Here is a 12,128-nt window from a genome sequence, read left to right on the forward strand (position 1 = left end):
CCATAGCTGGCCTGGACATTTTGACCAAGAGTACGATTGGTACACTTCCACATACGGCCCTTCTCCTTTTGACTCTGACATACTATCCTAAATGCACTTATCCTGCAGTCCTAATCCATTTATGCCACCATGGGTCTTACGTCCAATTAAACATGAACAGGATTGCACAACCCTTGCCCCAGTGGCTAAGATACAATCCTATACCACTTAAGAGGGCTGGCCCAAGAATTTTTGCTGCCTATGCAAAGGACAAGATGTCACTCCCCCCCCCTTGCCAGTTCCACACTGAGAAGCCAACCAGACTGACAGTTTAACTTTACTCCAGCTCTGACAATGAGAGTCTTCCAGTATGTCTGGGGGCAGCAGGCAAGCTTAGGGAGGGTCATAGAGAAGGCTGGGAGGTTTTCTGCCTTCCCACCTCCTCACACCCATTCCTCCCATCTTCCACTACCTAAGGCTGCCACCTCACTCTGCCTAATGGTAGGACTGGCAGCATTATGCACGTGCGCACCCCCCCCACTGCTTTATCTTATCAAAAGGCAATGCAAAGTTAACAAAATACAGTCATTAAAACAACAGACCATGGGTAGGGAACTAGATCCGGCCAGCAGCCCAGATCCTTTTCTCCTTCACCACCATGGGCCAAGTTTGACAGGTGGAGGGGTGGGCACACACCTGTCAATTACCTTATGTCACAATAACATCAGATGACCTGATTTGCCCGTATGGTTTGAAACAAAACTCTGTGAGTGTGAGCACACTGTGCACGGAACTTTGTAGCTCCAACAATCAGCTGATCATCAAGCTTGCATAGAGCCATGTGCAACACTATGCAAGCACCAATGACCAGCTGATTGTCACAGCTTCGAAGCGTTGCATGCAGTTCCATGCAAGACCCACCGATCAGCTGATTGTTGGAGCTTGCAAACAGCAGCGCACACTGTTCTGCAAACACCTTTTTGCTCCAGCCGCCTCTTTACCTGTCCCACACCTGATATCATATATGATGTGAGGCATAGGGCAGATAAGTGGCCTCGCAGGCCAAATGGGAGAGTCTGGTGGGCCTAATTAGCCCGTGGGCCAGAAGTTCCCCACTGCTGCAATAGACCAACACAATTCTTAGAGAGTGAGCCCTATTGGACTCAGCGTGACTGGGTTCTGAGCAAAAATGCTTTGTACTGTACAAAAATGATTGCATTGCCACTTGAAAGGAAGTCCCAATGAATTCAGTGGGACTTGCTTCTGAATAAATATTCATTTATTCATTGGCGATCACTCATGGCCGAGTAAGATCGTCTTTCAAGATAAGGTCTTTAACAGTGGGTCCATAAGTGACTGTGGAGGCCAATTCTGGATCCACACAGCCTCGCACGGTGAGGACATAGGTTTCCAGATGGAAGATGGTTGTGATGAGGATTTGTTTGACGTGCTGTCCGCTTAGCTCGTTTGTCCCGTTCGCCCTGTATTCGTGCTTCTTCAAAGTCCACAGCACTTTTGATAATAGCCAACTTCCATTTGGGACGTTCATGGGCCAAGACTTCCCAGTTGTCGATGTTCATGTTACATTTTTTTAAATTCGCTTTAAGAACATCTTTAAACCTCTTTTGCTGTCCACCGATGTTCCGTTTTCCATCCTTAAGTTGGGAGTAAAGTAGCTGCTTTGGAAGACGACAATTAGGCATTTGAACATGACTGGTCCAGTGAAGTTGATGTTGAAGGATCATTGTTTCAACACTGGTGGTCTTTGCTTCTTCCAAAATGCTAACATTGCTTCTGAATAAATATGTATAGGACGGAATGGAGGAGGGGGGGCAGAATGACAAAAAGAAAAACGTAGATAGGAAAATACCAAAAGTTTAATGAGGAGCGTGTATTTTTAAAAAAATCTTGTAAAAAGCCCAACGCGTTTCGGCTAACAATATACAGCCTTCATCGGGGCAATTACTGAATGTCTGGATACATACGTTAGTCTCAGCCAGAAATGCTTGTAAGAGGGTATTAGTAATCGATATCTAATAAACATTTATTAGATTTGTTCCAATGATCGTGATATCGATTACTAATACCCTCTTACAAGCATTTCTGGCTGAGACTAACGTATGTATCCAGACATTCAGTAATTGCCCCGATGAAGGCTGTAGATTGTTAGCCGAAACGCGTTGGGCTTTTTACAAGGTTTTTTAAAAAATACACGCTCCTCATTAAACTTTTGGTGTTTTTCTTTTTGTCATTCTGCCCCCCCATTCTGTTTTATTGAATGATACCCACTCCTTTGTTGCTTGCTAAATATGTATAGGACCACACAAGATCCTTGAAGCACAAGAATCTTCCCATTACTTCCCCCATCCCTCCTCGTACACTTGTGCAGTAACTGAGCAGAACCAAAGGAACTGGTTATGTGGATTTTAGTCTGCCTCAGTGTTTGAGTTCCTTCACATCATCTTTTGAGTTGATTTTGTCTCCTCTTGCAGTAATGCACTGAATTTGTCCAAGAGAATTTCCTCACTTACTTTGATAGCTTATAATATGGCTATCATACTGAACTACTGTACAAACAGAAACTTTTAAAACAATCCATAGCTCCTGTGGAAAACAGAATCTCTCTCTCTCGAGTGCTGCAGCCAAGAAGCACAGTGAATCAGCTTGCTCCCAGCACAAAATCCAGTAAGATATACTCTCTCTTGAAGTGCTTCCTTGCAATCAGAGGAGCTTAATGAATATTTTCATTAAGGTGGACTGGTACAAGTGTTGACCCTATTGTACTATTAAAATGCAATACATGTCAGAACAATCCAGGATAGGAAAAAAATATCCCAGGATGGAGAGACCCAATGTGATGAATGGTTAGAGGAGGGGTGAGAAACCTGTGGCCATCCAGATGTTACTAAACTACAACTTCCATTATCCTGGATCACTGGCCATTCTGGCTGGAGCTGATAGGAGTTGGAGTTCATCAACCTTTGGAGGGCCACAGCTTCATCATCCCTAAGTTAGAGTGTCAGCTAGGAGTGGGAAGACATCTGCTGGAATCCTCCACCTAATCATCAAGTCATTGGGTGACTTTGCCCCAAACTCTTCACAACAGGATGAAACAGGAGGTGAAGAAGAACTGTGAATGACTGAAGGAGTGTGTGTGTGCATGAGTGAATACATGAATGGGTATTAAGTGTGAGAGTGGATGTGAGGGTGTCATATATGGACATATATGAAAGCATGTGCATGTGTATAAATGGATGTGTGTATGTGGCCCGGGCCACTTTTTGCACAATCATGCCCATCACTGGCATGTGGCCCCCAGATGGTTAGCCATGAGGTTATATGGCCCTCTGGCTGCAAAAGATTTCCCACACCTGATATACACAAACCCTGAGCTCCTTGGGGGTGAAGCGGGACCAAAATGTAATAAATGAATGAATAACATATGTTTTCCAAGTTGCATATAGAGAGCTGCTGCACCCAACATGCTAAGCCAAACTTTGGCTTACTGAGACTGCACAAATGTGCAAGCTCCTGTAGATTCTCCCTGGTCTTTTTTGCTGCCATGCTAAACCTAGCTAAACCAAGGTTTGCCATAGCATATTATTCAAACACAGACTCGTGGTTAAACTCTAACCAACAATGAGCTATAGACAAGGCCACTATTAAAAATATAGGAGCATGCCTTGCACACAAAAAATGTTTAGCACCCTTGTAGAAACCAGAAATTCAGGATAATCACAAACATTTGATGAAGTGGACTATAATACACGAAAGCTTATGCCATAATAAGTTTGTATTGTTTATTATTTGATTTATATCCCACCCTTCTTTCCAGTAGGAGCTCAGGGTGGCAAACAAAAGCACTATAAAACATAATAAAAACAGACTTTAAAATATATTAAAACAAAACATCTTTAGAAACATTTTTTAAAAGCTTTAAAAACATCTTTTAAAAAAAGGTTTAAAAACATGTTAAAAAGCAATTTCAACACAGACGCAGACCGGGATAAGGTCTCAACTTAAAAGGCTTGTTGAAAGAGAAAGGTCTTCAGTAGGAGCCAAAAAGATAACAGAGATGGTGCCTGTCTAATATTTAAGGGGAGGGAATTCCATAGGGTAGGTGCTACCACACTAAAGGTCCATTTCCTATGTTGTGCAGAACAGACCTCCTGATAAGATGGTATCTGCAGGAGGCTCTCACCTGCAGAGTGCAATAATCAACTGGATATATAAGGGATAAGATGGTCTTTCAGGTATGCTGGTCCCAAGCGGTGTAGGGCTTTGTACACCAAAACTAGAACCTTGAATTTAGCCTGGTAGCTAGTATGTAGCCAGTGCAATTCTTTCAGCAGCGGAGAGACATGTTGGCGATACCCTGCCCCAGTGAGCAGTCTTGCCGCTGCATTTTGCACCAGCTGCAGCTTCTGGACCAACCTCAAGGGCATAGAGGACATAGAGTGCATTACAGTAATCCAGCCTGGAGGTTCCCAGGGAATGGACAACAGTGGTCAGGGTATCCCGGTTCAGAAATGGTCGCAGCTATCTTGCCAGCCGAAGCTGGTAAAAGGCACTCCTAGCCACTGAGGTCACCTGGGCCTCTAGTGACAAAGATGGATCCAGGAGCACCCCCAGACTAAGGACCGGCTCTTTCAGAGAGAGTGCAACCCCATCCAAAGCAGGAAACTGACCAATTATCTGAACTCAGGAACCACCAACCCATAGTGCCTCCGTCTTGCTAGGATTCAGACTCAGTTTATTAGCCCTCATCCAGCCCACCACCAAGTCCAGGAAGTGGTCCAGGGCTTGCACAGCCTCTACCAATTCAGATGTTACAGAGAAATAGAGTTGGGTATCATCAGCATACTGCTGACACCTCACTCCAAATCTCCTGCTGACTGCTCCCAAGGGCTTCATAGATGTTAAACAGCATGGGGTACAAGATGGTATCCTGCAGCACCCCACAGCACAATTGCCAGTGGGCCAAAAGACAATCACCCAAATACTATTCTCTGTAAACAACCTTGGAGATAGGAGACCTTCTCTGAAAACGACCTTGGAGAAACAATAAAACAGTGTCTCCAATACCCATCTCAATAAGTCGGCCCAGAAGGATACCATGGTCAATGGTATCAAAAGCTGTTGAGAGATCAAGTAAGAGTGACAGGGTCGCACTCCCCCTGTCCTTCTCCTGATAAAGGTCATCCAAGGCCGATTCAGTCAGAGAAGCTGACGGCAGCAGGGCAGACAGTACACCAGCAGCAACCCTAGTTTTCTGTCTCCTTGGCCTGACACCAGGTGCATGCCCACACAGCCAGCTCCAAGACAGAGTGGTTTCCTGGTGACAGAGATGGAAGTTCTATAGACTATAGCAACTCCTCCCCGCTGTCCCTGCAGCCTGTGCTGGTGTTGCACTGAGTATCCAGGTGTGCAAAGCTGGGTCAGATCAACTCCTCTCAGCTCACCCACCTATATCTTGGTAATGCACACCAAATCGGCATCTTCATCTACAATCAAATCATGGATGAGTGTGGTCTTATTGTGTACTGATCTGGCATTAAACAACAACACACAAGCCAGTGGGCACAGCAGATGAACAACGAGGAACCCGTCCATGACAGGAGTTGGGAGCAAGGAACAAGGCACAGATAGCCTTGCCCTTGTCTTCTGTGGTAGTTCACCACCTCCCCATGGCTATACTTCCCTCTACCCATGATCACTGAAATTGGGGTGGCATCACCTATGTTCCTGTTTACTAAGACTCCTCCTAAACACCTTATATGGACCCAGCAAGAGCCCATCAGCAAAACCTACTTGAACCAGTTATCCCAGTAGGCCTCTGAGAGAATTGGGAGCAGTCAGACACACTCAATATCTTTCACACAGGGCACATCTATTGCCCCCCGTCTCACATCCAGGGAGAGCCAGCCTTCTGCCATTTGCAGACTCTCACTCTGAAGGCATCTGGTGACTTTCTGCCATCATTCGGTTCACTGCACAGGAACTACACATGCGCCATATGCCCTCCCCACTACCAATCTCCTCTAGATTGGTTAACAAAAGAAATAGAAGGGGGTAGCAACCTTGCCCTCAGGACTACCTAAGGGGTTTCCCAAGGGCAGCCAGGCTTTTATGCCTCCTGAGCCAGGAGCTGATGTAAGAGGCTGCAAGGTTAACTGCAGTCTCTCTCTGGAGTCAGGGTCAGGCAGGGGGTCCCAGTCCTTGCAGCACTTATCAGGGACTTCAGCTGTCTCAAGAGACAGCAACCCAGAGGAGCAAGCAAGCAAGCACCCAGATGCTCAGATACTCATTCCCAGGGCAGGTCTTCTCCAGTCCCCCAGTGATAAAGGATGAACAGTAGCTAGTGTGTAGAGGCTTTACACAACCTGGCCACCCGCACAACTGAGGCCCTACATGTAAGTCGCTGCTTGCATGTTGGCACTTCTTTGCAGATAACTGCATGCAACACAGAGTTGGTAGAAGGAGCAGACACAATGGTGGGGGTGGAGCTAAAAGTGCAGCCCCTCTCTTAATTAAACATGGCATCGCCCTGCATGGGGATAATATGTGAAAAGGGTTTTTATTGTCCCACCTTCTTGGGCCTCTTCTGCAGTACACATTTAAAGCAGTATCATACCACTTTAAATAGCCATGGTTTACCCGAAAGAATCCTGGGACCTGTAGTTTGTCAAGGGTGCTGAGAGTTGTCAGGAGACCCCTATTCCCCTCACAGAGCTACAGTTCTCAAAATTCCCTGGGAAGAGCGATTGATTGTTAAACCACTCTGAGAATTGTAGGTGGAATAGGAGTCTCATCACAATTCTCAGCACGCTTAACAAACTACAATTCCCAGGATTCTTTGGAGCAGTCACGACTGTTTAATGTGGCATGATGCTGCTTTAAATGTATACTGCAGATGTGGCCTAAGTTATAGAACTGCTTGGCCTCAATAGAACAGAGAGCATGTTCCTGACATTTCTTCAATAATACTGCCACCTAGTAGTCAGTTAAGTTAACGGGCAACAAGGTCAGGGCCTGTTACCTATATGTACAGTACCTATTGTGGACAGATTATTAATCAAGTGCCCACTGTGGAGAAAAGGTTCAATGTTATGAAGCCAGTCAGTATATGAATGAAACATTTGTAACACAGTACAATAATTACCTATCAAATCCTCAACAACACATATGCAATCAAGTGAACAGAGTGTTCATTCAGAACCTAGAAAACCTGGTTTAATTCCCAGCTCAGCTATGTAGTCACTGAGTAAATTTTATCATTTATTATATATTGTATAAATACTGCAACTCAAGGAAGGGAAGGAATCTTATCTAAGTGGGGTACATAATAAAATTAGCATATCATAATAAAATCAGAATTAAGACAATCAAATATCAAATAAACATAAAGACTGGGTCATATGACTGAGAAAGATTTAGCAAAGTTTTAAGCTGATGCCTAAAAGCAGACATAGAAGGTGGCTGTCTGACATGTGCAGGCAAATCATTCCACAGAACTGGTGTGATCACCAAATGCTCACACTTAACTTGATTAAACCGCAGTTTCCCTCATCTTTAAAATGGGAATAATAAAGATGTGTCTTGCTAGATGACTGTGAGGCTGAATGCAACAAAAAAGTGGTGATATGGCTTATATATATATATATATATATATATATATATCTCCCGCCCTTCCTCCCAGCAGGAGCCCAGGGCAGCAACAGATACACTAAAAACACTTTAAAACGTCATAAAAACAGTCCTTAAAATGCATTAAAACAAAACAACATTAAAAACATTTAAAAGAAAAAGCTTTTAAAAGATCTTTTTAAAAAGGGTTAAAAACATATTTAAAAAACACATTAACAAGCAATTCTAACACAGACGCAGACTGGGATAGGTCTCAACTTAAAAGGCTTGTTGAAAGAGGAATATTATAATAACATTGCTATTCTTTTGTAAACTAAAGCAGAATTTTAGGTAATAATGAGAGTAATTCATAGTTCTGCGTTTAGGGAGATTTTTAAAAAAATATATATTATCTAGGAAGGTGGGTATTTATGCTGATTTGGTATGTGAGAGTGCTTGATGCAAGATGTTAAGCTTAAGAAATTGTTATTACAAATAAACATATTAAATTAATATGTGAATTTAATTAATACATAGGATGTTTGTTTTTAGTTAGGATTAAATTGTGAGCCGCAGTCAAAAAATTGTATACAAAGTAAACATGTTCATCATAAATATGAAAAGCATCCATTCCAGACCCATTCAAGTGGCTCCCCTTACAATTAATGGATCTGTGTTTTTCTTTTTAATAAAAGTTAATGCTTCCATTGTTTATCAATATTTATTGATAGCTAACTCTGAGGCCCCTGGAAGAAAATCCATTTGATCAAGGAACAATTCATACTCCTAAAAATCTTTACTGTCCTTCCCTGCAACACACACACACAAAACACACAACCAGGTCTCACCCAGCGGGCCTTGTGTCCTCGATGGCCCTGTCTAATGGAATGAGGTCACTGAGGTAGACATTGAAGTTCCCCTCCTTCCACCTCCTTTTCGCCTCTTCTTGCTTCTCACCCGGGACCACAGCGGGGCGCCCAAACTGACCCAGCGCTTTGGGGTCCCTTGGGGACAACGTCCTATCAATGGTCAACACTCTGTGCACTTTGGCATTTTCGGTGAAATGGATCCCAGCGATTTCCTTTAATTGGCCCTTATCGACCCCGCCGTCCACGTCCCCTAGTTCGGCTTTTTCGGCTGGAATCGCTTGTGGGGCCGCCGCCACCTTCAGACCGGCCGCCTTGGTCGCAGCCGTAGCTCTCAGGTTCTCTTCGCTCCGGTCGGCCGTCGCTCGTGCCTTCTTTCCCACGGATCCGTTTCCTCGGGCATCGGCTTGGAGGGCCTGTGAGGTCGCGAAAACCACCTGCGCTCCCTCCTTGCTTATAAGAACGACTTGGTTGGCCCAAGGCACTTCCTTTGCCCGGGCAACTCTGGGCTCCTCCTCCTCTGGCAGCTTTCCTGGACCTGTTGCATCCTGAGACCTCCCATGCTGCTTCTCCTCCTGGGCTGCAGCTGAAAGAGCCGACTTGCCGGCAGGAAAACCCAAGTTCCCTGCCGCTTCACGCACGTCTCCGAGCCTCGCGACCCCCCCGGCCCTTTTCGCGGGGAAGTCTGGCACTCGCCCTAGCCCCAGCCCCGGGCTGTCCTGAGACCCCTCAGGTTTGCTCCCAGTTGGCAATTCCCGCTGGAACCCAGCAGCCAGGGAGTCTTTCTCCCCTAATCCAGCTTCAAACAAAACCTCCTTCCTCCCCCTGGATCCCCTCGTGAGCGGCTCCGGCACTTTCGGAATGGCTTTGCCTCGGACGGCAGGAGCCCGACTGCGCGTCAAGTTGTTGCTGGTGCCAAGCGGCCGCCCCGCGGCAGCTGCAGAGGGACTCTGTGGAGACCCCCTGGGAAGAGGCGGCGTTGCTTGCAGCCGGCTGGTGGAGTTGACTGGCCCCCTCGCTTTCTCCTCCGCGGGAACCGAGGAGGGCTGAGGCCGGCGCCACACCGTGACCGGGATTGTCCCGTGCAGGCCAATCCTGCTGTCCGCGGTGGTGGTGGCTGCTGCTTTGGGCGGTGTTGCGCGCCTCAGTTGGGCGAGGAGTTTCTGCCTCTTCTTGCCTTTGTCCCGTCCGTCAGCCCCTGCCACTCCAGCATCCTCCTGGCGCTTCCTGTTACCATCCCGCTCAAGGTCGCTTCCCAACCCTCTCGGGGGTAGCGGCAGCGCCTCGGATTCTTCTCTGAACTCGTCGAGGCTCTCCTCTGAGTTCCGCCAGGCTCGGAATCTCTCCCTCTCCCTCCTGACCACCTCTTCTTTCAGGACCTGGGTGTTGACCTCGCTGAATGAAAACCTGAGGGCTGCCATGTCAAAGAGCAGCCAGATGACCGAGGCAGCGAAGATAAAGGCCAAGGCTCGCCCGCTGCCTCGGAAAAGCTTCCGGATTTTGTTCATCTTGGGAGAAAAAAAGTTTGGTTCGCACTCTGTGCAAAGCCTGGAGAACCCCCTCGCCTTCCTTCCTTCCTTCCCTTCTCTCCTTTCTAGGCCTCCTTACCTAACGAGGCGGCGGCAGCCCAGGCGCAACAGTTTCCCTCCCTCGGCATCTTGACCTAGGGGAAGCCTTTGCTCCTGCCGCCTGTTGCTCCCTGCTTGCGTGGCATCTCTGTAGCGGGGCATCCACGTCTCCTCGGCTCCGCGTGGGCCAGGCAACGGCGTGGCATGAGAGCAACCCTCACGCACCGCAAGGCCGAGGGGCCCTCGCAACTCGTGCGTCTGGGCGATTCCCGCCCCCTTTCGCCTCTTTACTCCGACCGTTTCTCCGTTCTACACGCTGCACTGGGGAGGAAACAGCCTTACAGGCGGTTGCAGATCAGCTGGAGAAATTGTTCTCTCTCTCGCTCTCTCGCTCTCGCTCTCCCGCCCTGCTCTCATTCCTTCTCTGTAATCCAACACCTTCCCAAAGAAACAAACAAAGTCAAGCTTGCAAAGTTCTCGGGAGAGTGCTGCGTGGCTCTCCTGCTGCCACCTCCCGAGGCAGGCCGGTTGCTTGAGCAAAGACCTTTCTGGTTTGTGGCTGGCAATGCCCTGATGTCATACGGAAATTCTCCCTTCCTTAGCCCAGGCTCCTAAATCCTCCTTGTTGTGACACTACGATGGCTCTTTTTAAAATAGAGGCACATACAATTTAGAGAACAGTGAGCAATTCCTACTTTTCTGTCTTTCTTTTTTTAAAGCAGGACTCTATTGTGTCCATTGGCAGAGCTTATTTTGATTTGATTTATATTTATTTATTACATTCATATCCCACCTTTTCTCCAATGAGCTCATGGTGGCATACAAACATGGTTCTCCCCCTCCTAATTTTATCCTCACAACAACCCTGTGAGGTAGGTTAGGCTAAGAGACAGTGACTGGCCCAGGGTCACCCAGTGAGCTTCATGGATGAGCAGCGATTTGAACCCTGGTCTCCTAGGCTCCAGTCCATCATTCTAATCACCACACCACACTGGCTCACCAGCTTAGGCAGCAATGGAACAAGCAATGTTCCTAAAAAAAAGAGATTGCTTCTGAGCATGTACAAAAAGTTATACCTCTCACTGCTGAGAAATCACAGCGAAGGCATCAGCTTCTTTTGATATTGTAAGAAAGATCAAAATGTATGCAGGTTGTATTTATTTATTTATCTTAAAATATGTGCACCACCTTTCAAAAATGTGTCCAGGGCGGTTCACATAGGGCAGGGGTAGGGAAACATTTCCAGCCCAGCAGTTACATGCCAGCAAGGAGAAGTGGGGGAATATAACAGTGTGTGCTGCAATAAATATGACTCCTTTGCACAGTAGGCTACATTCCAGCCATGCAAATGTCAAAAGTATACACACACAAATACTCATCTGTCCATCCAGGCCAGCAATAGGCATCGTCACAGTTCAAGGATACAGCTAGGCAAATACACTTGAGGAGGATGTGGATTAGGGCCAGTGAGGGGTGTGGCCAGGGGAAAGTCCCAATGGCCTAGAAGGCTGCATTCAACTCCTGGGCCTCACTTCTCCACTCCTGGCACAAGGATTTAAATAAAAGCAAGCATCATAAAAATACAACAGTAAAAAGTATCATGGAATGGAAGTGTGGAAATAAAAGAAGGAGCAGAAATAAAATACAGCAGCTAAAACAACCAAACCTTAAAAGCTTAGAATCAGGGCCAGAGCCAAATGGCGGCCAGGTTGGGCCCTGGCAGAGGGCCCTGCGGCCCACAGGAGCCCCTTAAGGGCCCCTCGTTAGAGTGGGGGAGTACCAGTACCCTTCTGCGATCGCAGGGAAGGAGCTGCCAGGCCGCTTGCCCATTCACTCGCTCCACCTACCTCTCTCCTGTCTGCTGCTGCTGTGCGCATTGCTGCCATCAACCAAGATGGCGGCGGAGGCTTCTTTAAGGGGTTGATGCACTTACCGCTAACTTGGTTGATGGCAGGCATGTGCATGTAGCATACTGCGCATACATGCCATCAGCCAAGATGGCGGTGGGGGTATCAGCCCCTTAGAGAAGCCTCCGCTGCCATCTTGGTTGATGGCAGCCAAGCTTGCGCAGCAGCAGACAGGAGAGAGG

At 47.0% G+C, this 12,128-nt stretch overlaps 1 protein-coding gene across 2 annotated transcripts in view; it reads right to left on the reverse strand.

Annotated features, from left to right (window-relative positions):
- Positions 1-10,342, reverse strand: part of GALNT5 (polypeptide N-acetylgalactosaminyltransferase 5) — a 63,709-nt gene extending 53,367 nt beyond the window's left edge. The window contains exons 1-2 of one of the 2 annotated variants that reach the window (XM_061608747.1): positions 10,080-10,128; positions 8,454-9,979 (exon numbers count right to left, since the gene is read on the reverse strand). In XM_061608747.1, coding sequence (XP_061464731.1) covers positions 8,454-9,979 — 1,526 coding nt within the window. In that variant the 5' untranslated portion in view covers positions 10,080-10,128. Of the gene's footprint in view, positions 1-8,453; positions 9,980-10,079 lie in introns of both variants that reach the window. The other variant, XM_061608748.1, reaches the window with a different exon arrangement.
- Positions 10,343-12,128: the final 1,786 nt, after the last annotated feature.

Source organism: Rhineura floridana, chromosome 2 (assembly GCF_030035675.1).
Source record: "Rhineura floridana isolate rRhiFlo1 chromosome 2, rRhiFlo1.hap2, whole genome shotgun sequence".
NCBI classification, from domain to species: Eukaryota; Metazoa; Chordata; class Lepidosauria; order Squamata; family Rhineuridae; genus Rhineura; species Rhineura floridana.